This window comes from Rhincodon typus, chromosome 21 (genome assembly GCF_021869965.1).
Source record: "Rhincodon typus isolate 14 chromosome 21, sRhiTyp1.1, whole genome shotgun sequence".
Taxonomy (NCBI): Eukaryota; Metazoa; Chordata; class Chondrichthyes; order Orectolobiformes; family Rhincodontidae; genus Rhincodon; species Rhincodon typus.
In genome coordinates, this window is record NC_063352.1 from 42,818,435 (window position 1) to 42,842,892 (window position 24,458).

General features: G+C 42.1%; 1 protein-coding gene across 1 annotated transcript in view; it reads left to right on the top strand.

Annotated features, from left to right (window-relative positions):
• Positions 1-24,458, top strand: part of LOC109913006 — a 194,196-nt gene that overhangs the window by 87,180 nt on the left and 82,558 nt on the right. The window contains exons 62-73 of the mRNA XM_048609619.1: positions 718-842; positions 1,953-2,112; positions 4,548-4,760; positions 5,339-5,509; positions 5,673-5,810; positions 6,160-6,209; positions 7,622-7,742; positions 11,517-11,602; positions 14,563-14,692; positions 15,400-15,590; positions 20,026-20,113; positions 21,294-21,417. Of these exons, the coding sequence (XP_048465576.1) occupies positions 718-842; positions 1,953-2,112; positions 4,548-4,760; positions 5,339-5,509; positions 5,673-5,810; positions 6,160-6,209; positions 7,622-7,742; positions 11,517-11,602; positions 14,563-14,692; positions 15,400-15,590; positions 20,026-20,113; positions 21,294-21,417 (1,597 nt within the window). The remainder of the gene's footprint in view (positions 1-717; positions 843-1,952; positions 2,113-4,547; positions 4,761-5,338; positions 5,510-5,672; positions 5,811-6,159; positions 6,210-7,621; positions 7,743-11,516; positions 11,603-14,562; positions 14,693-15,399; positions 15,591-20,025; positions 20,114-21,293; positions 21,418-24,458) is intronic.

Consider the following 24,458-nt stretch of genomic DNA (forward strand, 5'->3'; position numbering starts at 1 on the left):
GCAGTTCCTACTATCCCCACTACCAGCTAATGGTTGGGTAGAGTTGTGCCACCCATCTTCCTTTTCATACTGGGTCTGAGGGCCTGTTTGATTAGCAATGGCAGTTTTAGGAAGAAGAGCCCTTATCTTTGTAGTTTATTGCATGTTAACAATTGGTATAAGTTACATTGGCCCGTTAAACAAAATTATTAAGGCTATCAGCAACCAGACATGACATGTCCAACCCCATTGGAATCGCAAGCTAGATCCCTGATAATCCACCCAAAACTCAACAGAATGGGAAGAGCTTACTGCCATCTCCAACATTAACCCTTTCAAAATCATCACTTTATACATCAGGGCAAATGGGAATGGGCAAAAAGTTTTGACCTACCCAGCATCCCAAGAATGAATGATAAAAGCACTTCATGACTGAAGAATTACTCAAGAATAGAGTAGTTGAATGAATGGAGAATAAAGGGATACTTAAACAAAACAAACACACGAGACTAGGACTCAACGCAACACAACACTGGTTGGGCAAAGTGACCTGTATCACTTCTGCAGTTTCCATGATTAGTTTGGTGATTAATGCAACATTATTTTCCATACTACTGTAAATAAATCAGTTATGAAGTTTTAGTTTTGATACATGTAGCAGCAGCAACCTTTTGTGATTCAATAAAATGGATATATGGTAGTAAAATATTTCTCATTCCATCAATCTGCTTTGTGCAGCTTCGAGACTTCGCAGCAAACCCTGAAAACCTGCAACTTTTAAACAATTTGACATTGCCTACTGAAATCTCAAGGCTGTATGCTACATTCCTGTTGAACAACAACCCTAATATTGACATCTTAAGGTATGTATTCAACAGATAATATTTTTGCAGAATTAGAAGTGTTTAAATATGGTTTGAAAAATTGCACATTGTTCAAAAATGTCTTCATCTAAGTTTCTGCTGCTAAAAACCCATGATCTTTATCAATACAAACTTTCCCTGAATATTTAATGACAAGACTGCTGCAGTCTTCTGCATGCACACTTGGTCGTGGTTTGTAAAGAAACTCCAAATTAATCTTTTCAGTACAAATTTTAAACTCATGGCATTAAATCATACACTTAGCTACATTATGCAAAGGCAGAATATTGCCTCAATTCTGTTGCAAAAAGCTGCACCAACTCTTTATTAATAATAAGGACCAACATTGCCTGATTCACAGGGAGAGGACATCACATTACTATTGTTTTTTTTTGTTGGATGGGTTGGGATTACCTAGGGCCATTGCGACAATTGGCAAGATAATTAATACATGCTATCATCTTTATTTCCAGCTGATGGTTTCATTGGGAGCTTGGGCCACTTAACACTTTAAATTATACACTGTATTGTAGCCTGCAGTCTAAAAGTTAATTCATCATCAAGGGAAATTTATCACAAATGCACAATGTTGCTTTTTTGTATCCTGTCTTCATCGTTGTAAATGATGTGGAGGTGCCGGTGTTGAACAGGGGTGGACAAAGTCTGAACTCATACGACACCAGGTTGTAGTCCAACAGGTTTGTTTTGAAATCACAAGCCTTCGTCATGCTGCTCCTTCATCAAGGACTTCACCTGATGAAGAGGCTGTACTCCGAAGCTTGTGATTCCAAGTAAACCTGGTGGACTATAACCTGGTGTCATGTGACTTCTGACTTTATCATTGTAAATGTTCAACCTATTTATTGTCTTGCAGCTAGGATCTAATCTGCATAAATAACTTTTAAGAAGGATGTTTAGTTTTACAGCTTGTACCTGAGTTGATGACTACTTAGGATTAACCAGCTTTGGAATAAGTCAAGGATAGAACAACAGCTTCAAAGTAACTACAATGTATTATCTTGATTCTTGGTAAATGTATGGATGTAGGTACCTAATAATTATTTGTGATTCTGAAATGCCTACCAGTAAACCTCTGGCATTTGCTTGTAGTCTTCCAGATTCTATTATTTGCTTCACTGCTGGTACGGATGTATTGGAATCTTTGAGTGGAGAGCAGACCTTGTCTATCATTGAAAGGGTAAACCAAGTCTGCGGGTTCAGCGCATCATCCAATGAAACATTATCTCAAACAACTAATGAACAGATCAAGGTAATAAAACACTCTTCAAACGCTGGAGAAAATAATTCAAAGTGCTTGTAGCACTGCACAGATTCCATATATATCTGTTGTTTGGCACAGTTATGTTCAAACACTAGGAGGCATTCTGCCATTTGTCCTAAACATAAAGTCATAGGGTCATACAGACCCTTCGGTCCAACCAGTCCATGTTAACCAAGTTGGGGTCGACATAATTTCACTTTGAACAGATGTACAACATAGGTGCTGTTGGATCAGCTGCTGACTAAACATCTCTCCTGATTTTAGTTTATATTGGCATTATTGTCCTCTGGTTTAGTCGTTTGCATAATTAATCAAAGTCAAAATTAACCCCAGACAGAGCCTTGCACTTATCTTCAATTCATTACAGTACTCTATCTGCACAGAGACAATACTATTTACAAAAACATTGAGAACCACTTTTATGGACAATTATAAAATCATGAGGGGCATGGATAGGGTGAATAGATGAGGTCTTTTCCCCAGGATAGGAGAGTCCAAAACTAGAGGGCTGAGGCTTAAGGTGGGAGGGGAAAGATTTAAAAGGGACCTTAGGGGCAACTTTTTCACACAGAGGATGGAGCGTGTATGGAATGAACTGCCAGAGGAAGTGGTGGAGGCTGGTACAATTACAACATTTAAAAAGCATCTGGATGGGTACATGAATCGGAAGGGTTGAGAGCGTTATGGGCCAATGGGGCTTAATTAAATTAGGATATCTGGTCGGCATTGACAAGTTGGACCGAAGGGTCTGTTTCTATGCTGTACATCTCTATCACTCTATGAACCAGACATTGGCTGAGGCAAATCAGCTCATCACCCAGAAAACCTGCTGAGTCCCTAATCTCTCACAAGCTCAAGTAATGGCCATGGAAGTTAAGACTTATCATTTGCTGAGTGCTGATATATATTTCAGCAAAAGGCAAAGATCTCTTGGTCATTAGTCACCCATCCATTGCCAAAAATCATCCCTAGAGACCACAATGTTGGTGTTGATACAAAATATTAACTTAGAGTTGGGCCTTTGAAGTGTAAAATCAAAGAGCACTCCTTCATGCAAGGGTGATAGAAATGCAGAATTCTTCTTCGTCAAGTCTGGCTGGCTCAGTTTAAATCTTTTAAGACGGAGATGAACTAACTGGACTATCCTGCCCAGTACCTGCTGCTACTTCAGTAAGTGACGGCGGAGACCAAGAAATTAGCAGAACGCATGACTGCTGGATTCTCTGCTTTACAGCTTTCATAGAATCCCTACAGTGTCGAAGCAGGCCATTTGGCCAATCGAGTCCACACTAACCCTCAGAGGAGCACCCTACCCAGACCCACCCCCATTGCTGTAACCCCACAGGGCGGCACGGTGGCTCAGCGGTTAGCACTGCTACCTCACGGTGCCAGGGACCTGGGTTCGATTCCACCCTCAGGTGACTGTCTGTGTGGAGTTTGCACATTCGCCCTGTATCTGTGTGGGTTTCCTCCGGGTGCTCCGGTTTCCTCCCATACTCCAAAGATGTGCAGGTTAGGTGGATTCACCAGGCTAAATTGCACCTTGTGCTCAGGGACGTGTAGATTAGATGGGTTATAGGGGGATGGATCTGGGTGGGATGCTCTGAGGGTCGGTGTGGACTTGTTGGGCCGAAGGGCCTGTTTCCACACTGTAGGAATTCTATGATTTCCCATGGCTCTTCCACCTAGCCTGCACATCCCTGGACACTATGGGCAATTTAGCACGGCCAATCTATCTAACCTGCATATCTTTGGACTGTGGGAGGAAACTCGTGCAGACACAGGGAGACTGTGAAACTCCACACAGACAGTCACCTGAAGGTGGAATCAAACCCAGGTCCCTGGTGCTGTGAGGCAGCAGTGCTAACCGCTGAGCCACCGTGCTGCCTATCAGTGCAAAGAAAGTAAGAATTGCCAAATCCAACAGGTTTTGGCAACTGGCTGTGGGTGTAAAGGAGCAGGAGTGCTGACAACTGTGCCACTGTACCACTCCTGCTTTCCTGCCCTACGTTAGAATAGAGCTCATTGTCAGCTAATGACTGCAGTTTCAAATAGTGTAAACATGAAAAAATAAGATCATAAAATAAATAGTTAAAAATTAAATTGAATCCTGATGACTTTTAAGCAATTCACTGTGCTCACTATGTAAGACATCCTAATCACCTGAGATCACAGGTTGAAAACATTTGGTGTGAAATTAACCATCTAATTTATATTCCCTTTTACCAAAGTAACAGATGGCAGTGGGATAGAAGGGCTGCATTAATTGGAGGTCAAAGGAGGCTCCTGAAATGTTGCAATGCAACCAGTATCATCCAAAGTTAATTAAACTAAATGCTGTACCTAACCTTTTGTCTACCCACTGCATTTCCCTTCCACTGTTTTCAATTTCAATTGTGTTTCTTTTTTCTTATTTTCTGCAGCTCTCAAAATCATTAGTGAGTAGAATTGACAACTTTTCGGCCAGCACTCTGAATAATTTGCAGCAAACAGCAGTTGGGCTCTCAGTGTCACAGATTGAAGAAACTGATGCAAATAATTTCAAAGAATCCCTGACAACTTTGCGTAATGTCAGAGGATGGAATCGTGGCCAAGCCAATACCATTGTGTCCAAGTTATCCACTAGTGGTGTAGAGGTAAGATCTGAATAAACAGGGAACTGAAGTTTTGTAATCATATTCGCTCCTAAAATTCACTGAGAATTTGATGTGTAATTGCAGTAAGATCTCGTGTACTTGAAAAGATAGGAGTTTAATAAATTGAGAAATGTTTCAACTATGGAATTGTTTCCTGGGATCAAGCGTTTATAGGAGTACCTGATCAGGTTGAAGACACTGGAGGAGGGAATTTTGACTATTTACGTTTCTAGCCAAAAAAGAGTCACTGGATTCAGTCAGTTTTTTTTTGACAGGAACTTGCTTACAGTTTGAAACTTGCTGACTTTAAAACTATTATAACATGTGGTTTAGACCTCTTCAGCCTCTGGGATATGAGTTAACCCTTGTCACCCACCAGCACTTTGTACTGGGCAAGAGGTTTTCAGGGTGCTTGTGACAGAAGAGTCAGGTTTGTGGGATAGGGGTGTCGGTGGTTGGGGAGGCAAAGGCGGAAGAAATCTAAACTTTTGTGTTCTGCGCTTCGTTCAGAGTTAATTTTGCTGCGTTTTCTTTCATGGTTTTGAATTTATTTTTTTCCTTTCTCTTATATTTATTAGTTCAGAAACACAAACAATCTGCTTCAACTTGGAACCTTGGTACAGGGTGTTCCAAGCAGGGTGTTTGAAATTATTGAACCCGCAGTTCTTGTCAATGTGACTTCCAACCCTACGTTTGTCAGAAATATTCTGGTAGCACCACAACCGTCACAGCAGATTATTGTTCTGAAGGTAAACATCGCATGTACAAATGGTGTAAGGAAAATCAAATTATTGTCATTGCTTGTATCTGTACATTGTGTTAAGTTAAGTATGGGAAGCTTCAGCACTGTTGATTCTAGCTTACAGAATGCAATGTGTTTCTTAAATTACACTGGTTTTCATTTGAATCCAGGTTTTGCAGACTGAAACTAATCCTTTAAGAAGAGTGCAGAAGATTCCAAGCGAACTAGTTCAAGAGATCCCACCTGTGCACCTGACCGCAGATCTCAATCTTAATGATGTCAATAATAAACAGTGGGTACCAGAACAAGTAAGGAATCACATTCTTCAATTATTCATCTGACACATTTAGAATAAATGTGTTTGGAAATCATTTAACATACACTGGTCATATGTGCTGTCTTCCCCTTGCTAATTTGTGTAATGGGAGCATTTTACCTGGTCAATGTGTTGAGAATTCAGAATGAGCTGTGAGAGGCTGAATGAAAGTTTGACCACTTTCCCCAAGTATAAGGATTAAGTTGCTAATGACTAAGCATGAAATTACACCACAGTGTGCTTTTTAACTGCTTTATTTCTATGTCTTACTACTAATATTACAGTTTCCCAAAAACAGTTAGTATATCACAGTAATATTTTTTATAATTTTCCCTTTTTAGGCTTCTGTATTCTTTGAAAACATCGTAAGAAAGAATAATAATTACATCAGGTAAGTAATAAGTAGCTTACTGTTCATCTGTTCAAAATTCTTTTTCTACATTTTTATATCAGTGTGGGTCGGGCTTCCTCACTATTTGTGTAATTATTTATATTCGTACAAAGGAATGTATTCCATACAGATTAGCATATACCTTTTAAAAATATCATAATACTGTTCAATTAGATTATTATTAAGTGTGGAATATTTTGTCACAGTTAATTATGATTTAATTTAGCAAGGAGCTAACGTATTTTCAATGATCTTGGTAGTCTTCTGAACTACAAACTTTTTTGATTCCACAATGAACCGTGTAATGACTGAAATATTCTCACTTTTCACCTGTAGAATATATTTTAATCACTCGAATATTTATTGTCTTCGGAGATACTGAGTTGGATTTGAGAGTCATCTAGACTCGAAATGTTACCTTGCTCTCTGTCCATGGATGCTGTCTGACCCGCTGTGATCTCCAGCATTTGTTGTTTTCAGTACAGATTCCAACATCTGCAGTGATTTGCTCTTATAAAAAGGGTAGTAGATTTCCCCTCCTCACTTGGTCGTAACAACTATAACAGCTAAGTTTGTTGCTGCGTCCAACACTGGTGTGATTTCCGAGCAATAGTATGAACATCTAGAACAGAAAGAACAACCCTTACAAACATCTAAGAAGCATGAGATCCCCTGATGGAGCTGTAGACTTGTGGTGGCATGAGCTAAAATGTTGTAGCCCTCTTTTCTCATCTTTCTTTATCTTGTGAACACGACTTATTTTGTTCATAATGGCTTATCACTGGCTGTGACCTAACAGTTCAACCTATGATGAATGAAATTGTAGAATTACTGGTAGAAACATAGAAACATCAAAGATAGGAGCTGGAGGAGGCCATTCGGCCCTTTGAGCCTGCTCCACCATTCTTCACAATCAGGGCTGATTGTCCGACTCTGTAGCCTAATCCTGCTTCCTCCCCATAACCTTTGATCCCATTCATCCCAAGTGCTATATCTAGTCATGTCTTGGATACATTCAATGTTTTGGCATCAACTACTTCCTGTGGTAGTGAATTCCACAGGCTCATCACTCTTTGTGTGAAGAAATGTCTCCTCATCTCCGTCCTAAATCAGCTACCCTGAATCTTCAGACTGTGACCCCTGGTCCTGGACACACCCACCATCAGGAACATCCTCCCTGCATCTACACTGTCCAGTCCAGTTAGAATTTTATAAGTCTCTATGAGATCCCCCCTCATTCGTCTGAACTCCAGCAAACTCTAGGTGAGCATGCCTCAATAATATTTCTGGGAAATCACACAATATACCCTTGGGATGAATAGGATTGCAGTTATTAAGGAACGGAATCTGGTTCCTGTTAGAAGAAAGTGAGCTGTTTGATAATGATTTGATCATTCCATTATTTGTTTCAGATTCTCGCCTTCTATCCTCCAAGGTTTCAGTTGCGGTGCAGTCAGAAACCTGAATTCTGTGGCGTTTCTTCAGCTTGTTCAAGCAATGAAGGGTAGAGGGGTGGTGCTTGATGAAAGTCAGGTGAGGTCATTTATAAAAATCATCTATGGAGGATAGGACTGTTGTGGTGCATTGGGAGTGTCCCTACCCCTGGATTGAGAGGCCTGGGTTCAAGTCCCACCTGCTCCAGAGGTGTGTCGTAACATCTCTGAACAGGTTGATTAGAAAAGAAGAGAAGAAAGGACTCTGTTTTGGTGAAAGGGTAGTGTCCCTACCTTTGAGCCATGAGGCCCACTTTCAAAACTGCATGCTCCAGAGGTATGCAGTAACACTTCTGAGTATGTTGATGAGCTCATCTCTGGAAGAAAGTGTCTTTTGATTCTAACCGATTTCTTTTTTTACATGTTCTGCTTTGTTAGCTGGCCATGTAGGATTAAGCTGGGTGGTCAAATTAATGGATTGTGCTGTAGTTTTTGTTTCATATATTGATTCCTGAAATTCCTCTCTGGGATTTGCCGATTCCCCACTGTAACTGCAGGCAGTTAGAAAACGCGGCAGAGCCTGGCTATAGTAGGTCTCTGTTATTTCTATGAATACCCCCGTCTACTCAGTACAAGGGAGTTATGCCATGGACTAGTTCTATTCCTAGTATCACTGGTATACAGTGTGCCAAGTGATCAAAGATGTAATGTTCACAAGGTAGTGACATGGACATGTGGGGGCTAAGAACATTTTATAAAGAATTCTTTTTGTGCGTATGAACCTTCTTTAGATCTCAAATCTGTAATAAGTGAATGCTTTAGAATTGTCTGGAGCTGTTAATTGTAAAATAAAGATGCCAGTATTCTTCGGGTGCTATCACATCCCATTACTGTAAGTCAATAGCAGAAAATAGGTCAGATGGTTCGAAGAGATATTTATCATCAGCTATAGCCACTGCTATTTCCCAGCAATGATGGTCATTATAGAGAGGATGTAGCCTCTGTCCCATATCGCCAAAAGCAAAAGCCACCCCGTGTTATGGTCCTGACAATGTTCTTCAATGTCAATCGTTCAGAGTTTAGGGGTCAGTAGAGTCATAGAGTCATACAGCACAGAAACAGACCCTTAGATCCAACTCATCCTTGCCGGCCAGGTTTCCCAAACTAAACTAGATCCACTTGCTTCTGCTTGACCCAAATCCTTTTACACCTTTTCTATTCGTGTACCCATCCAAACAGCTTTTCAATGTTCTATCTGTACCTGCAACAACCACTTCCTCTGGTAGTTCATTTCCACATACAAACCGCCCTCTGTGTGAAGATATTGCCCCTGGGTTCTTTTGATCAGATCTTGGAGATTTATCCACCTTTATGTTTTTTTAAGACCTTCAGCACTTCCTCTTCTAGGATGAGACTTAATTTGTATGGGTCAAGTGAGTGTCAGTGCCATTTTGTGTGTATGTCTTGCAACTGTACCCCTATTTATGGCAGAAATTCCAATGTCAGGAGTGAGTTTAGCCAGGTCACTTGCTGTCTGCTTATAGCATTTTGTGATATTTCTCTGGCAGTATTACTATAATAGACTCGAATATGTGCCAAAAATAGTATAATTAGAGCTGCAGAATGTCTATCACAAATGTTAATTGTCCCAGTGATAAAACAGGCTGAATTTTTCCAGGGGTAGGTTAGGAGGTAAGACCAGGAATAAAATTGGACGATAGTGTGTCAGGTTGCCACCCATCAGACTTCCACCTCTGAGCCACCTTTCCAAAGGGAGCGTGAGCATGACAGGCCATGTTGGAAATTTGTCGGACTTCATTATTAAGGAATTAACAGCAGCACATTTGAATAATTGTAATCAAATCAAGCAGAGTTCAGCATGGCTTCATGAACGGGAAATCAAAACTGATTAATTTATTCAAATTTTTTGAGGAAGTCTCAACTACATTGGATAGAGGGGAACCAGTAGATGTGTGGTATTTGGACTTCCAAAAGGCTTTCAACAAGGAACCTCACAAAAGATTAAGTCCTAAGATAAGAGCCCATAGTGTTGGAGGTAGTACTTTGGCATGATAGAGAATTGGCTTGCGGGCAGGAAACAGCACATGGAGATAAGGAATTCTTTTTCGGATTGGTGACCCATGACCAGTGGGGTTCCACAGAAATCAGTGCTGTGACTGCGGCTGTTTATAATATTTATTCCTGACTTAGAGGAAAGAAATGAATGTACTGTAGCCAAATTTGCAGATGACACAAAAATAAGTAGAAAGGCAAGCTGCGAGAGGGATACAAACAGTTTATAGAGAGATAATGATAGGTTAAGAAAGTGGGCAAAAAGATGGCAAATGGAGTATAATGTGGGAAAATGTGAAGTTGTTCATTTTGGAAGAGAGAACAAAAGAACAGAGTATTATTTAAAAGGAGAAAAACTGTAGAAAGCTGCAGTGCAAAGGGACTTTGCAGGAAAGCAGACGTGAAGAATGGTGGATCAGTCGTGATCCAATTGAGTGGTGGAGCAGGCTCGAGGGGCGAACTGCTTACTCCTGTTTCTATTTCTTATGATGTTATAGGCCAGCTACCCAGCAGTGGTGAGTAAGAGACTAGGGCCATAATGAACCAATTGGGGAAATGTTGGTGACCTTGCAGTGAGTTTCATGGCAGAGACTGGATACCTGCAGAGGCTGGACTGGCAGCATGCCTAAGAAGCCATTGCAAACCCCTCTGCCTCACTCAAGTATGGCCTCACTGGGATGCTACAGCCATAGGTGCAGTCATAAGACACCCTGTCAGGGAATTACCCCTCCATGCTGATGGTTTGACAGCTGTGGGCATGCATGATAAATTTTTCACAATGCTGTATAGAACATAGGAGCATGAGTAGGCCATTCAGCCCTCGAACACGGCGCAGCATTCTATAAGATCATGGCTGATCTGCCCCAGGACTCAACTTCTTTCATGTCAGTTCCTCATAACCTTTAACCCCACGCTATTTCAAAAACCTGTCCACTGCCTCTTTAAATACTTTGTGATCTAGCCTCCACAACTCTGAGGTGGAGAATTTCAGGCATTCATTACCTTCTGGGAGAATAAATTCTTTCACATCTCATCTTTAAATCCGTGCCCCCTTTATCTGTGACTATGTTCCCTTGTTCGAGATACTCACATAAGCGGAAACGTCTTCTCAATATCTCTCCTGTCAAATCCCCTCAGAATCTAGTACGGTTCAGTAAGATTGCCTCTATTTCTTTAAACGTTCATGAAAAAAGGCCTAACCTTGTTAGCCATTCTTATAAATTAACCTCTTCATCCCAGGAGTCAGCCACCATTTTGAGCCACTGTTGCACATTCATATCTGCCTCACTGTGTCCATGTTTTTTTCCCAGTTGGTTTGGTGACCAAACATCGTTGCTGGGCTTGGCCCTCCTGCTATCCTTCTTTTAGATGGAAGGTTTCAGAGGCAGCTTCTTAATTGGTCACCTCTGGGAACACCATGACGATCACACTACACCCATGTAACCAACCCAGATTTGAGACCAATGACGAGATTGTGAACAAAGTGAAATTCAATCCAATACTGTTAGAAACCTTTTAAAAGTTGTTTCCTTTGTCCATGCCAAAAAACAGAAAATATTTGCATTTGTACAAAACCATATTTACAATCTTTCAGAATATGCCAAAACACTTCACAAACAATGGCTTGCTTTCCATGTTCAGATATCAACTGCTACGTTCATCTCTTTGGTAACGATTGAAGCACAGCAACTCCATCATAATCAGTTTTTGCTAAAGTTGGTGACACCATGATTGTTCTATGGGACTTGCTGTTTTGGGACTGGTTATGTTTTAATCATACACTTATTGTCTCTCCCTTCAGCTGAGCTGTATGTCATACAGGTTAACCTCTACTGAAACACCGTTGGTCATAGACACCCTCCCTGAAGACGTTTTGCTGTTTTTTGAGTGAGTTGCTTCTCATGCAGGTTTACAAAACCCATATTTGCACTTAAATTCAGAATGAGTTATTCAAGGGGAGTCTGAGAAGATGCCAACCATAGATGAATTTAAAAAAATCTCATTTATGAAGAATGTATCCACAAGTTAACAGCAACACTCTTTTTAAGATTTATTTAATTTCTTTGATCCTTTCATTCCCACCAAAGGATTACATCAGCTTTACTTATAAGAAGATTAGAAGTGCTGGTTCTGATATGATAATTATATTCTGGTCTGAGACAAGCCCCAAATCCACTGCCATGACCCGTCATAGCACTTTTCAAGCTAGTTACATTGATATAATCCCTTAGATATCACTACAAAATACTCCTGGGATATAATAAATAAAGCAGCCCATAAAATTAGAAAGAAAAAGAACAAAGGTGGCATGGTGGTTAATTGCTAAAAGTTCCAATGCGGACACAACAGATAAAGTGGGCTTCTTCTGTCCATCATGATTCTGTAACTTCCACAGAGGGAGAGGAATCCAAAACAAGGGGAAATAACATAAATTAAGAAGAAAAATGTAAGTCAAAGCCATTGGAGGATATCAGTACATTCTCACTGGACTACAATGAAATGGAGTCATAGAGTTGTACAGCATGGAAATAGGCCCTTCGGTCCAACGGGTCCATGCCGACCAGATATCCTAAATTAATCTAGTCCCATTTGCCAGCATTTGGCCCATATCCCTCTAAACCCTTGCTATTCAGATGCCTTTTAAATATTGTCATTGTACCAGCCTCCACCACTTCCTCTGGCATACATTCACCACCCTCTGTGTGAAAAAGTTGCCCCGTAGGTCCCTTTTAAACCTTTCCTCTCTCACTTTAAACCTATGCCCTCTAGTTTTAGACTCCCCCACCCTGGGGAAAAGACCTCGACTATCCACCCTATCCATGCCCCCATGATTTTATAAACTTCTATAAGGTCACCCCTCAGCCTCTGGTACTCTAGTGAAAATAGCCCCAGCCTCTCTCTTTAGCTCAAACCCTGGCAACATCCTTGCAAATCTTTTCTACGCTCTTTCAAGTTTAACAACATCTTTCCTATGGTAGGTATTTTCTTGTCCTGTTCATTTTGATGTTGTTACTTGGCTGTCTAGAGAATGGAAACAAAATTTCAATGCAAATTGACCTCAACTTTGCCCGCTTGATTGGCTCTACACCCACAAGCATCCACTCCCTCCACCACCGACGCTCAGTAGCAGCAGTGTGTTCTATCTACAAGATGCACTGCAGAAATTCACCAAAGATCCTCAGATAGCACCTTCCAAACCCACGACCACTTCCATCTAGAAGGACAAGAGCAGCAGATATATGGGAACACCACCACCTCCAAGCTCCCCTCCAAATCTCTCACCGTCCTGACTTGGAAATATATTGCCATTTCTTCACTGTCACTGGCTCAAAATCCTGGAATTCCCTCCCTAATAGCATTGAGGGTCAACCCACAGCAGGAGGACTGCAGCGGTTCAAGAAGGCAGCTCACCACCACCTTCTCAAGGGCAACTAGGGATGAGCAATAAATGCTGGCCAGCCAGTGACACCCACATCCCACAAAAATGAATAGAAAAAAAAATCCGGGATAATGGAAGAGCATTTGCTGTTTGCTCTGGTGACTGCAGCCTGGAGATTCTTCCTTTACTTTTTACTTTGTCGAACTAGGATTGGGCATTTGATCAAGTGCTGTGTCCTGTACTGGGAATCTGGGCAAATTACAATGAGGCTAGTTAGTGAAGGAGTTTGAGGAATTCTCACTAAGATGTGCAAAATCAAAACTGAGAAGTAAACATTAAATTTAAATTGTGTATAGAAGAATGGGAAAGAAAGATTGGATTGAAAGATTAAAAAAAGACAGAGAAAGGAAAAACAATTTGGTTTTAAAATGGCCAACATGAATTATATTGTGAAAGAATGACACTCTACGATTATAAAATTGAACTTGCAGGGCCAGAGGGGTTGTTCGATTGTGATTATCACTTAATATACTATTAAAAATTCACTTAGCCCCTGAATGCACTAGCCTTAACATTTTTTGGGGCTGTTTTACACAAAACTGGCATGTCAAAAATGCAACTTCAGACTCATACACCAATTTCAGTGCTGAATTTATCAGTGAGGTACAGCTAAAGTGAAGAAACAGACCAACTCAGACTGCAACTTTCTGATTTCCATGTGCATATTGTGATGATGGTTTGTTTTAAAAGAGAGATTGAAGAAGGGATGTTGAGCAGCCTGTAACAAAGTAAACAGCTTATGAGGCCTTGGGGTTTCTTTTAAAAGTTGGAACAATAGAAGCAGCCTGAATGGGTGTGGTCAAGCTTCCATCCACAGAACCAGGGATTTTATGTTTAGCTTTCAGCAGTTGCTGTTGGGAACCTGAAGAGGTGAAAGCTATTTTTTGTTCCTATTTCAGTTAGAGCCACAAGCTGGGGTTTCTCCTCTTGCTACAGGAGTTGCATGTGAGACAATCTGTGTTCTGAATTTGCCTTTCTCCAAGGGTGTGTTCATGGGATGTTACTATACTTGAACAATTAGTTCGTAACAGTTACAGTATCTATTATTCTGTTATGTTTTCCCAATAGAGTTGTTTCTTTTGTTGTATTTCAAGTATAGTGGACGAAGAAAAGTGTGTTTTGCTTTAAATCCAGTAGCTTGACCAAACAAATGGCATCTGGAATGTAACACCTTACATTTACCTTTAAAATAATAAAAAGTTAAGGTCTAGACTGTCTTCTAAATATTTTGACTGGGTTTGGTTTGGTCCATAACAATATTGACTCTGCAGGTTGCTGTGCCACTGAGTCCATGATGATGTGAGTGCTCACTCACTGTGTAATTTTGATCTTGATTGTCTGTAAGTTGCAATTTTAAACAAGCTTGGAATAAGAATAATGTTAAAATGCCGACTTTCACCTGTTTCAGCTCTACTGAATTCAGGAGTTCTGCAAATTGCAAGTCATTCTTCAGAGCTATTGGAAGATCAAACATAAATATCTTGCAAAAAGGATCAAGAAGACGACAAAGGCTGTTGAATGGTGCCTTAACCTGTTTGGTAAGGACATGCTGAATGGTCACAAATTGGAAACAAACACAGAAAATGCTGAAAAACAATCAGCAGAGCAGCAGTATACGGAGAAAGGAAAAGGTTAATGTTGCTGCTTCTGAGGAAGGGTCACTCGACCTGAAACATTAACTCTGACTTCTCTCCACAAATGTTGCCAGACCTGCTGAGCTTTTCCAGCAATTTCTATTTTTGTTTCTGATTTAAAGCATCCACAGTTGTTTTGGTTTTTAATGTTTCTGGTGACGCTTTTTGTCAGAATGGAAGGTTATACATGAAATATTTTCTTTTCTTCACTGATGCTGCCTGATATACTGTGTATTTCCAGTATTTTCCATTGTTAACTTTTTTTAAAATTTAACAATTATTCAGCAGGTTGTTTGAAACAGATCTTTTGCCTTATGCAAATCCAGTCTGAACAGGATCATTTCTAATCTTCAAGGATGCTGGAGAAACCCAGCAGGTCTGTGTAGAGAGAATCAGAGTTAATGATTAGAGTCCAGGGGCACATGGGGCAAATTCTTTGGATGACGAACTTTCTTGCCCAATATCAAACTCACGCGATATACTTTTCTGATATTTTCTCCAAATGTCAGTGCATAATAATAGTCTTTTTACAAGCTTAGTTAGGATTAAGAGTGTGTAAATGAAATATATTGTAATGTTAAAATGTGTTTTTCAATCTGTTTAAATTTCAGGGAGTTGGCAGTGGAGGTCTGACAAGGGAGAGTGTTACAGTATTGGGTGATTTGACCTGCGACCTTGAAGGTTCTGTTATTGAAAACTGTGACATTACTATTTTGGATACATTGAGGAATTGCAACTCGTACTCAGAAGATCAAATGATTGCAATTGAAAACCTACTTAGCACCAGAGCCACCAGATTCGGGTAAATTGATTCTATTCGTCTGTAATTAATAACGACCCAAACAAAATTTTTTTCGTGCATCTTTATTTTGAAAATATTGCTTTTGCCCTTTTTTGCCAATTAGTGTAAATCTGTGTGACCGTAGTTTCAAAGTAGGGCATTTTTCCAAAACTATACTGTTCAGACCAAACCTGGAATAATGTGTTCAGTTTTGGGTCCCTTATCTTAGGAAAGATATACTACCTTTGGAGGCAATAAGAGAAGGTTCACTAGGTTGACTCTGGCTACGAAAGGATTTTCTTATGAACATAGGTTGAGTTGGTTGGGCCTGTACACATTGGAGTTTAGAAGAATGAGAGGTGACCTTATCGAAACATCTAAGATCTTGAGGCTCAGAGATAGCAAGAACTGCAGATGCTGGAGTCAGGGTTGATACAGTGTGGAGCTAGAGGAACACAGCAGGTCAGGCAGCATCAGAGCAGCAGGAGAGTCGACGTTTTGGGCCTAGACGCTTCATCAGGACTGGGGAAGGGGGAAGGGAGCTGGGAAACAAATAGAGGGAGGGGTGGGGCTGGGGGAAGGTAAGTGGGATGGTGATAAGTGGATGCAGGTCGGGGTAGTGGGAATTGGTCAGTGGGAAGGGTGGGGCAGATAGGTGCGGAAGAAGATGGACAGATAGTGTCACGTCAAAGAGGCGGGGATGAGAGGGAGGATTGGACATGGGATGAGGCCAGGACTGGGGAGATTTTAAAACTGGTGAATTCTATGTTTAGGCCATCGGGGCTGTAGGCTCCCGAGGCGGAATATGAGGTGCTGCTCCTCCAGTTGGAAGGTGGTATCATTGTGGCACTGGAGGAGGCCCAGGATGGACATGTCACCCAGGGAGTGGGAGGGGGAGTTAAAATGCTTGGTGACCGGAAAGTGTTGTTGATTATAGTGTATGGAGCGCAGATGCTTGACAAATCTGTCTCTGAAGCTACGTTTGGTCTCACCAATGTAGAAGAGGCCACATCGGGAGCAATGGATACAGTAGACCAGGTTGGAGGATGTACAGGTGAACCCCTGTCAGATATAGAAAGTTTGTCTTGGGCCTCGGATGGAGGTGAGGGGGTGGGTGTAGGGGCATGTGTAACACCTCCCACAGCCTCCTTCTTAAGAGTCTTGATGGGGTAGATACTTGGAGGTTGTGGGAGAGTCTTAGACTAGAGGGCATAACCTTAGAATAAGGAGTTGCCTATTTAAGACTGAGATGAGGAGGAAATTTCCCTCATCGAATGGTTGAGCAGTCTCATTGGGCCAAATGGCCTCCTACTGCTCCTATATCTTACGGTCTGCATGGAAAGCCCCATGCCTGTTGCTGAGTAAATACAGATGGTGTTTGAGTAACATGGTTTTTTGCCATAACATGGTTTTGACTTTGCACTCCATCATCCCATTACCATGTCCCTGATCCACAATAACCCAGTTCTTACCTCAGTCCCAGCGGCAGGGAGTCATAAATGTGCAGCACTTATAGACATGTTCATGTTCAGTCCGCATGTTTTATCCATTGACTGCCTCTATCAAGGCTGGATAAGTTTTTAAAAACTGTCCCCAAGAGCAGTTAACCCTCCACCTCCAAAGCAGCAACAGTCTGATGATCTTCAACCTTCAGCTTCTAACTTGCTGATGAGTTGAATGAAGACCTGTTACCAACCCTCCACCTCCAGATGAACAATCTTGTATGCGAGGCAAGAAACTTTAAAGAAAATTCTTTTTGCAAATTTCCATGTCTGTTTTGCTGGCTTATTTTAACTTTGTGCTTGTATTCGGTACTTGATTGATGCTCTGCGAGCGTAACCTGAACATATACATGGGTTTCTGTGGGCATGAGTTCTTCAAGTGACATAGTTGTGTTTAACGCGGTGATTTTCAGAGGTGTAACTACCATGTTAATGGAGGACTACCTGTACTATCACTTGCACACTGAATGGCTTCGATTGGATCTTGTCAGGAAGAGCCTTCCTATCCTGGACTTAAAAATGGGGAGTTAGAAAAGCTGCAGGAGAGCATCCTCAATCCTGATCAAATGTCCCCATACCCACCTCGGCATTTAACTCTGGGTGGGGGCATTAAATTCTACTAATTGTTTTGGCATTCTAGTGGAATATTCTACCACCATTTTTATTTTGTGTCATCCTGGCTTTCATTTTTTGGCTTGGTACACCTGGATGCCTGAATTACTGGAATCTTGAGCCATATTATCAGAGGATAGCTCGAAATGTCAATTAGGCACACTCTCTGGCTCTTCACAGTGTTTCAATGCATGAGTTGAATCAATGAAAGAATTACCTTTATTGTCACATACATGGGAATGAATGCAGGGAAAAGTTTGCAATGTCGCTGCTTATGGCGCCATCTTAGATAGAAGATATCTAGGTGCAGATACTTAAATATTTGGTACAAAATTGAAAGAATAGTAAATAGAAGTCCAGCAAAAGCATAAAAAGGAGAAAAGAAGCACTCGATTTACACAGATAACAAGGTGTAGAGCTGGATGAACACAGCAGGCCAAGCAGCATCAGAAGAGCAGGAAAGCTGACGTTTTGGGTCTGGACCCTTCTTCAGAAAAATTCTGTGACCACATTAGTTTGGGCTGCATACTCTAATTCCTGTCTGGCATTAGTGCATGCCACAAAGAAGAAATGATCTATATATTTTTCTGAAGAAGGGTCCAGACCCGAAACGTCAGCTTTCCTGCTCCTCTGATGCTGCTTGGCCTGCTGTGTTCATCCAGCTCTACACCTTGTTATCTCAGATTCTCCAGCATCGGCAGTTCCCACTATCTCTCACTCGATTTACAGTCCTTTCACCCCAGTCTGTGCCAGCAACTAGCTTCCAGAGCGCAACAGGCCAAGTTTCCAGCCGCACCTGGCTTCAAAACTCGAGGCCTTGCCTCCAGTCCGCAAGGTCCTCACCTCCCCACGACAGCCACAGGTCCTGGAGCCGCCTCCCTGGAACGGCCTCCGGTCTGGGACTCGCCTCCTCCATTCCCCTCCAAGTAGGTTTAAAAAGTTAAAAGTTTTAAAAAAGCGCTCCAGAAGAGAGAAAGAAAAGAGCGGGCGGAGCAGAGGAGCTCCAGCTGGACTGTCCTACCCTGCAGCCATCTTGCTGGATGACCTGCTGCAACATAAAGGTAGCATGATTGCTTCTGGGATCAACGGCATGAATCTACAGGCTGCACTGCACATTAGCTGAGGTGATGGAAGCCCTTTAATTTACAGTGTATCGCAAATGTGGCACAAGCAGGGTGATGTGCGCACGGTGGTAGCCTGCAAGATTGGGAAGTCTACATTCTCTCGCTGCACTGGTTTCTCTCTGGCAAGAGAAAATGAGAGGTACTGAGATTCCGTGAAGTCTTAGTGACCTCCCTTATGCAGCACGGGATGCTGGAGTGAGAGATGTTAGGCTGAACTTTAGGGGGAATGGTTGGACTTTCCCCAGACCCCAGTTAAAAGAAAAAACAATTGGCTGGTAGCTAATTAGTCCATTGCAATCCCACCATGCAGCTATAAAATGCCGTGGGTGGAAATTGGAGGACTTTTCATCTCTCACTTGGGAGGGAGCCACACTGTCAGGAAATGTTGGTTAATCTCACTGACTGACTGGCAGCTCTCAGCAGAACCAAAGATGGTGCCAAAGAAAGGTTAGTCTCAGGGTTTGATGGTAGGGATGTAAGCTAAAGACCAGAGAGTTGGGTGATGGGGCTGGACGGGCAGGTAACGTGGAAGGAAGGGTAGGGTTGCAACTTAGAAGGGGATCTCCCTGAAGCATGCACAAGAGGTGCCCCTGGTCTTTCTTCCATTTTTGCTTATGCAGGCACTTAAAAACAGGCTGCCTACTCCAACTGTCCTCTCAAGCCATATTTTGGTATGAGCAGTTTGGAGTCAATTGACTTCTAACAAACTTGGTTGACCTTTTTGTCGGCCCTTGAAATTAGAACTAAGTTCTTTGGCATGTACCCAGCTACTCCCTGTAGATTTATCAACTCTACAGAATTCTCCAAACCTCCGGACAAGCCCAGTTAAGTCATTGGAAATCGATCGACTAATCTGACAGTAGTTGGTAGTCCTCGGGGGCGGGGGGGTGTTGGAGGTGAAGGTGGCAAGGGGGACTCTGACCTATTGTTGCACAACTTCAGAACAAGTTTAAGAGGTGGTATTAGCTGAAGAATTATGCTCTGAAATGTCAAAATCAACTTTACACGCCGACTCTGCGCACGTCCAACAGATGCATCATGCTAAGGGCTTCATCAAAATGGCCTGCAGCATTAGCTCATTCCAGACCTGTACACAGACTAGAGACTCCATTTTGCAATTAATCCCGCACACGGACCAATGAACAACTGGACGCTAAGGAGTGGAATTTTGTAGCCGAACTGTCACTTACTAACAGGCATTTGTTTGTTCACTTGCAGTCCTCCTACGTCATGGACGTCCCGTACAGTGCTTGAGCTGGGAAACCTGCCTTTGACATTGACTTCAACATGGAATCAAGTGAACTCGGTACAACTTAAATAATTGAATACTACTTCACACAAAGTTAACTATTTGGGACAATTAAAGCCTTCTACATCACCTCCTAGTTTGTACTTTTCGTAGGCTCTATAATCCGAACATTTTAACACTAGAAAATATCCCAAACCCCACTTTGTAAACAAAGGTTTCATATCTATTTAATCCACATTAAACATACCTTGAAAATTCCACATGTTGCATCCATCCAAAATATAATTCTGTAGCCTGGGTACTGGTTCAGGAGGTGCAGACTAGCTTGGCAGATCTACCTAACCTCTGTACATTGTAGGCTGATATCCTAGGATGATGAAAGCTGTGGGACGTTATCAGTTGGAGGATTTTCTGGAAGTTGAAGAAACAAACCAATCGCCTAGAATCCCCACACTGTGGAGGCAGGCCATTCGGCCCATCAAGTTCACACCAACCCTCTGAACGCATCCCACCCATACCCACCCTATCCCCGTAACCCTGCATTTTCTATGGCTGATCCACCTAACATGCACAGCTTTGGACTGTGGGAGGAAACCGGAGCACCCAGAGGAAACCCACACAGACATGGCGAGAACGTGCAAACTTCTCACAGACAGCCCTCGCCTCTCACTCGCCCTCATAGCCTCCTCCTCTTACTGGCCCTCACAGACCCACCTTTCCTCTCAATCACCCCTTTGCTGACTCCTCATCACCTTACAGGGAATCCTGTCCTTGGTGGATAACAAGGAGCCCGTGATTGGAGAACTACGAGAGTGAGGGAGAGAGATGGGATCTCAGATTGGAGATCCTCCCAGCTCAATGCTGTCTTCTAGTGCATGTGGTCAGGCCTGCACTGACTGGGCCTGAAGGAGGGGCAGTGCTTCCGAAGCCCGGTACTCCTGCCCCGCCCCCCACCGAAAGCCTGGGCTCCACTGATTCCCACTATGTGACCCTTTGTTCCCAGGACCTGCTTCCTAAAGCCCTGACCCAGCCTCTCTCTCCCAAGCTGGTTTTCCTGTACATTTTTCAACTTCAAAGTCACCTGTCAGTGTATGTTTCTTTTTCAGGCAATTTTATCACATTCTGGTTTATCTCCGAAAGAATCCAGAGATCTAAATGAAAGATTTGCTCTGGATAAGAACATGTTTTCAAAATCAAGGGTTGTATATGATTAGCCTTATTCTCCTTTTCCGTGCAGTTAGTCTTTTCTGAAGCCCTCCCAAGATATATCCGCAAACTGAAACGGTTTAGAAGGCCCAGAGACGTGGTCAGGTTTTTAAAACAGCTCAGACGAAGAAGAAGAAGAGCAAGGAGAGCTACAGGTAATTTGATATTACAGATTGGTATTAGTGACAAGAATGAATAATAAAATTCTATTATCTTTAAGGAGATCACACATCAGTTTAAGTAAAGACTTGAAGTTCTCCTGTGAATATGGTTGGGTTTCATGAATAGACTCTTTATCAATGATGTGACTTAAGTTTCACAAGGATCATAGTGGGTTTACAACTCCAAGGGAAGTCTTTTGAGGCAATTAAGTCCTGGCCAACTCTTTGTAAGAGCAGCTCACCTGGGCCTGCTTCCCATCAGTTACCTGTGAAATAATTCCACAGAGACCAGTTTCCCATCACCAAAGTTACTGTTTATTTACACTTAGTTAACACTGGACTGGCTCCCTCAGAGCCAGATCTCAGAGTGAACAGAACCTCTGACCCTCCTGTTTACATCTGTCAGCCAGGGCTCCCTGATTGGACCAGATTAACAGCCCCAATCAGGGACTCGAACTGTACGAGGTCTACCTGGCCAACTTTGTTCAAGTCAGTCCAATTTGTAGCTGTGTGTATTTTTAATCTAGAGTGGAATTGAGGATTTAAATATAGGAAGGTTAGTGAAAGTAAAGGTCCTGAAATCACTTGAAAGCAGTGTTTTTGCATGGAGAATATGTTCAATTCGAGGGTGGGTATCTGCCGTGGGTCTGCATGTGGCTGCTCAGGCCAAAACTCAACCTGCAGATTACTGGGTATGTGGGTCACGATGTCCCATGTGACAGTAGGATTTGGAGTGCAGGATTTGCTTCCTTCGTTGCTGTTGCTGTGTTCATTGAGGTGTTTGGACGCGAGGCATAACACTGCACGATGGACTGATTGTCCTCACTTTTAGCTGGTCAAAGAGGACCTGAGAAAATAAAAAGATACTCTTCCACTGCCCAGACTCAATGTTCAGTCCACTGTAGCCAGTGTTGCATGACTTTTACCTGAGTGCTTCTGGAGATGGAATTGAGAAGGACATTAGTGTTTTCTTGATTATGCATCAAATCCAGAAAAGTCGATTAGACGTTGCTGGTAGGATTTATCTCATGCTGTTAGGTGTCACTAATAAAGTCTGGATCTCACTGTTGCACAGGAGTGTGACAGTAACTACTCTGTACACTAGGTCTTTGACCTGCAGAGGTCTTTCTTGTGAAACCTTGCTGCCATAGTTTGAAGAAGACTGAGTTAGCACACCTACAAACGTACAAAATAATAGCACAAGTAGACCATTCAGCCCTTTGAGTCTGCTCTACCACTCAGTAATATCACAGCTGATCTGTTTGTGGTTTGCATTCTACATTTCCCATTTATTGCCAATAACCTTTGAATCCTTTGCCCAACAAGAACTTATCTACTTCTGTCTTAAAAATGCTTCATGACTGCCATGTTCACTGCCTACTGAAGGTTCCAAAGTCCAAAAACTCAGGGAGAAAATAATTCCCATCTTTGATCCCTAATTTTAAAACAATGCCCCCTCGTTCTGCTTTCACCTGCAGGACAGATCATCCATCCCATGTCCACCTTGTCAAGACCATCCAGGATTTTACACACTTCAGTCAAGTCACTCTTTACTCTCATAAACCCCAGTGCAAATCAAGGCCAGCCTGTCCACTCTATCCATGTAAGACAACCTGGTCAATCCAGGAATCAGCTAGTAAATCTTCTATACCTAGGTTTACAATCAAGTAAACCTTACTAATGTCCTTTGATACCCTTACCTGGTCTGGCCTACATGCAACACCAATGTGGTTGACTCTTAACTGCCCTCTGGCAACTTGTACAACTGAAGCATAACCTTTATGGTCAGTCCCTGTCATAACAAAGGAGTACATCTAATTAGCCTTCTTGATTATGTTCTCTACTTCCATGCTATCCTTTTGTGACTCATGCACTAAAGGGGGGGAAAGAGCGGGTAACTATAGGGCAATTAACCTAACATCTATTGTTGGAAAAATGTTAGAATCAATTATTAAGGGGATAATAGCAGAATATTTGGAAAATCATAATCTAATCCAAGCAGAGTTAGCATGGTTTCACCAAAGGGAAATCCCTTCTGACTAAATTATTAGAGTTTTTCAAGTTGGATAGAGGGGAACCAGTAGATGTCTTGTATTTGGACTTACAAAAGTCATTTGATTAGCTACCTCATAAAAGGTTAAGTCATAAAATAAGAGCCCATGATGTTGGAGGTGGCCTATTGGCCCGGAAGAAGAATTGGCTAATGGGCAGGAATGGCGAGTGGGGGTAAGGAGTAATTTTGTTCATGTTGGTGACCTGTAACAAGTGGGATCCCATAAGGATTACAACTATTTAGACAACAGAAAAATAGGTAGAAAAGCAAGCTGTGAGAGAGATACAAACAGTTTGCAGAGATATTATAGGTTAAATGAGTGGGCAGAGTCAGAAAATGAAGCATAATGTGGATATATCTGACGTTCACCTTGGAAGGGAGAACAAAAGAATAGAATGCTATCTAAGTGGTGAAAATCTGCAGAAGGCAAGGGCAGCAGGTAATCAGAAAGCTAATGGAATGTTGGCCCTTATCTCAAGGGGGTTGGAGTATAAGAGCAGGGAAGTCTGACTGCACGTTTACAAGGTCCTGGAGAGATTGCATCTGCAGTACTGTGAGAAGTTTGCTCCCTTTATTTAAGGAAAGGTATCACTTCATTGGAGGCCGTTCAGAGAAGGTTCACAAGGATGATCCTTGGAATGGAGGGATTGTCTTATGAGCAAAGGTTAAACAAGTTGGGACTCTGCTCACTGGTATTTAGAAGAATGAGAGGTGATCTCATTGAACCATGTAGGATTCTTAAGGGGCTTGACATGGTAAATGCTGAGAGGATATTTCGCCTCATGGGAGAGCCTAGGTCCTGGGGCTATGATCTCAGATTAATGAAGGCACCAATTTAAGGCTGAGATGAGGAGGAATTTCTTCTTTCAGAGAGTTGAGATTCTTTGGAACTCTTTGCCATGGAAAGCTGGGAGGGCGGGGCCAGAGTACTTGTGTATATTTAAGGCTAAGATTCTTGATCAGCAGGAGAATCATGGACTAC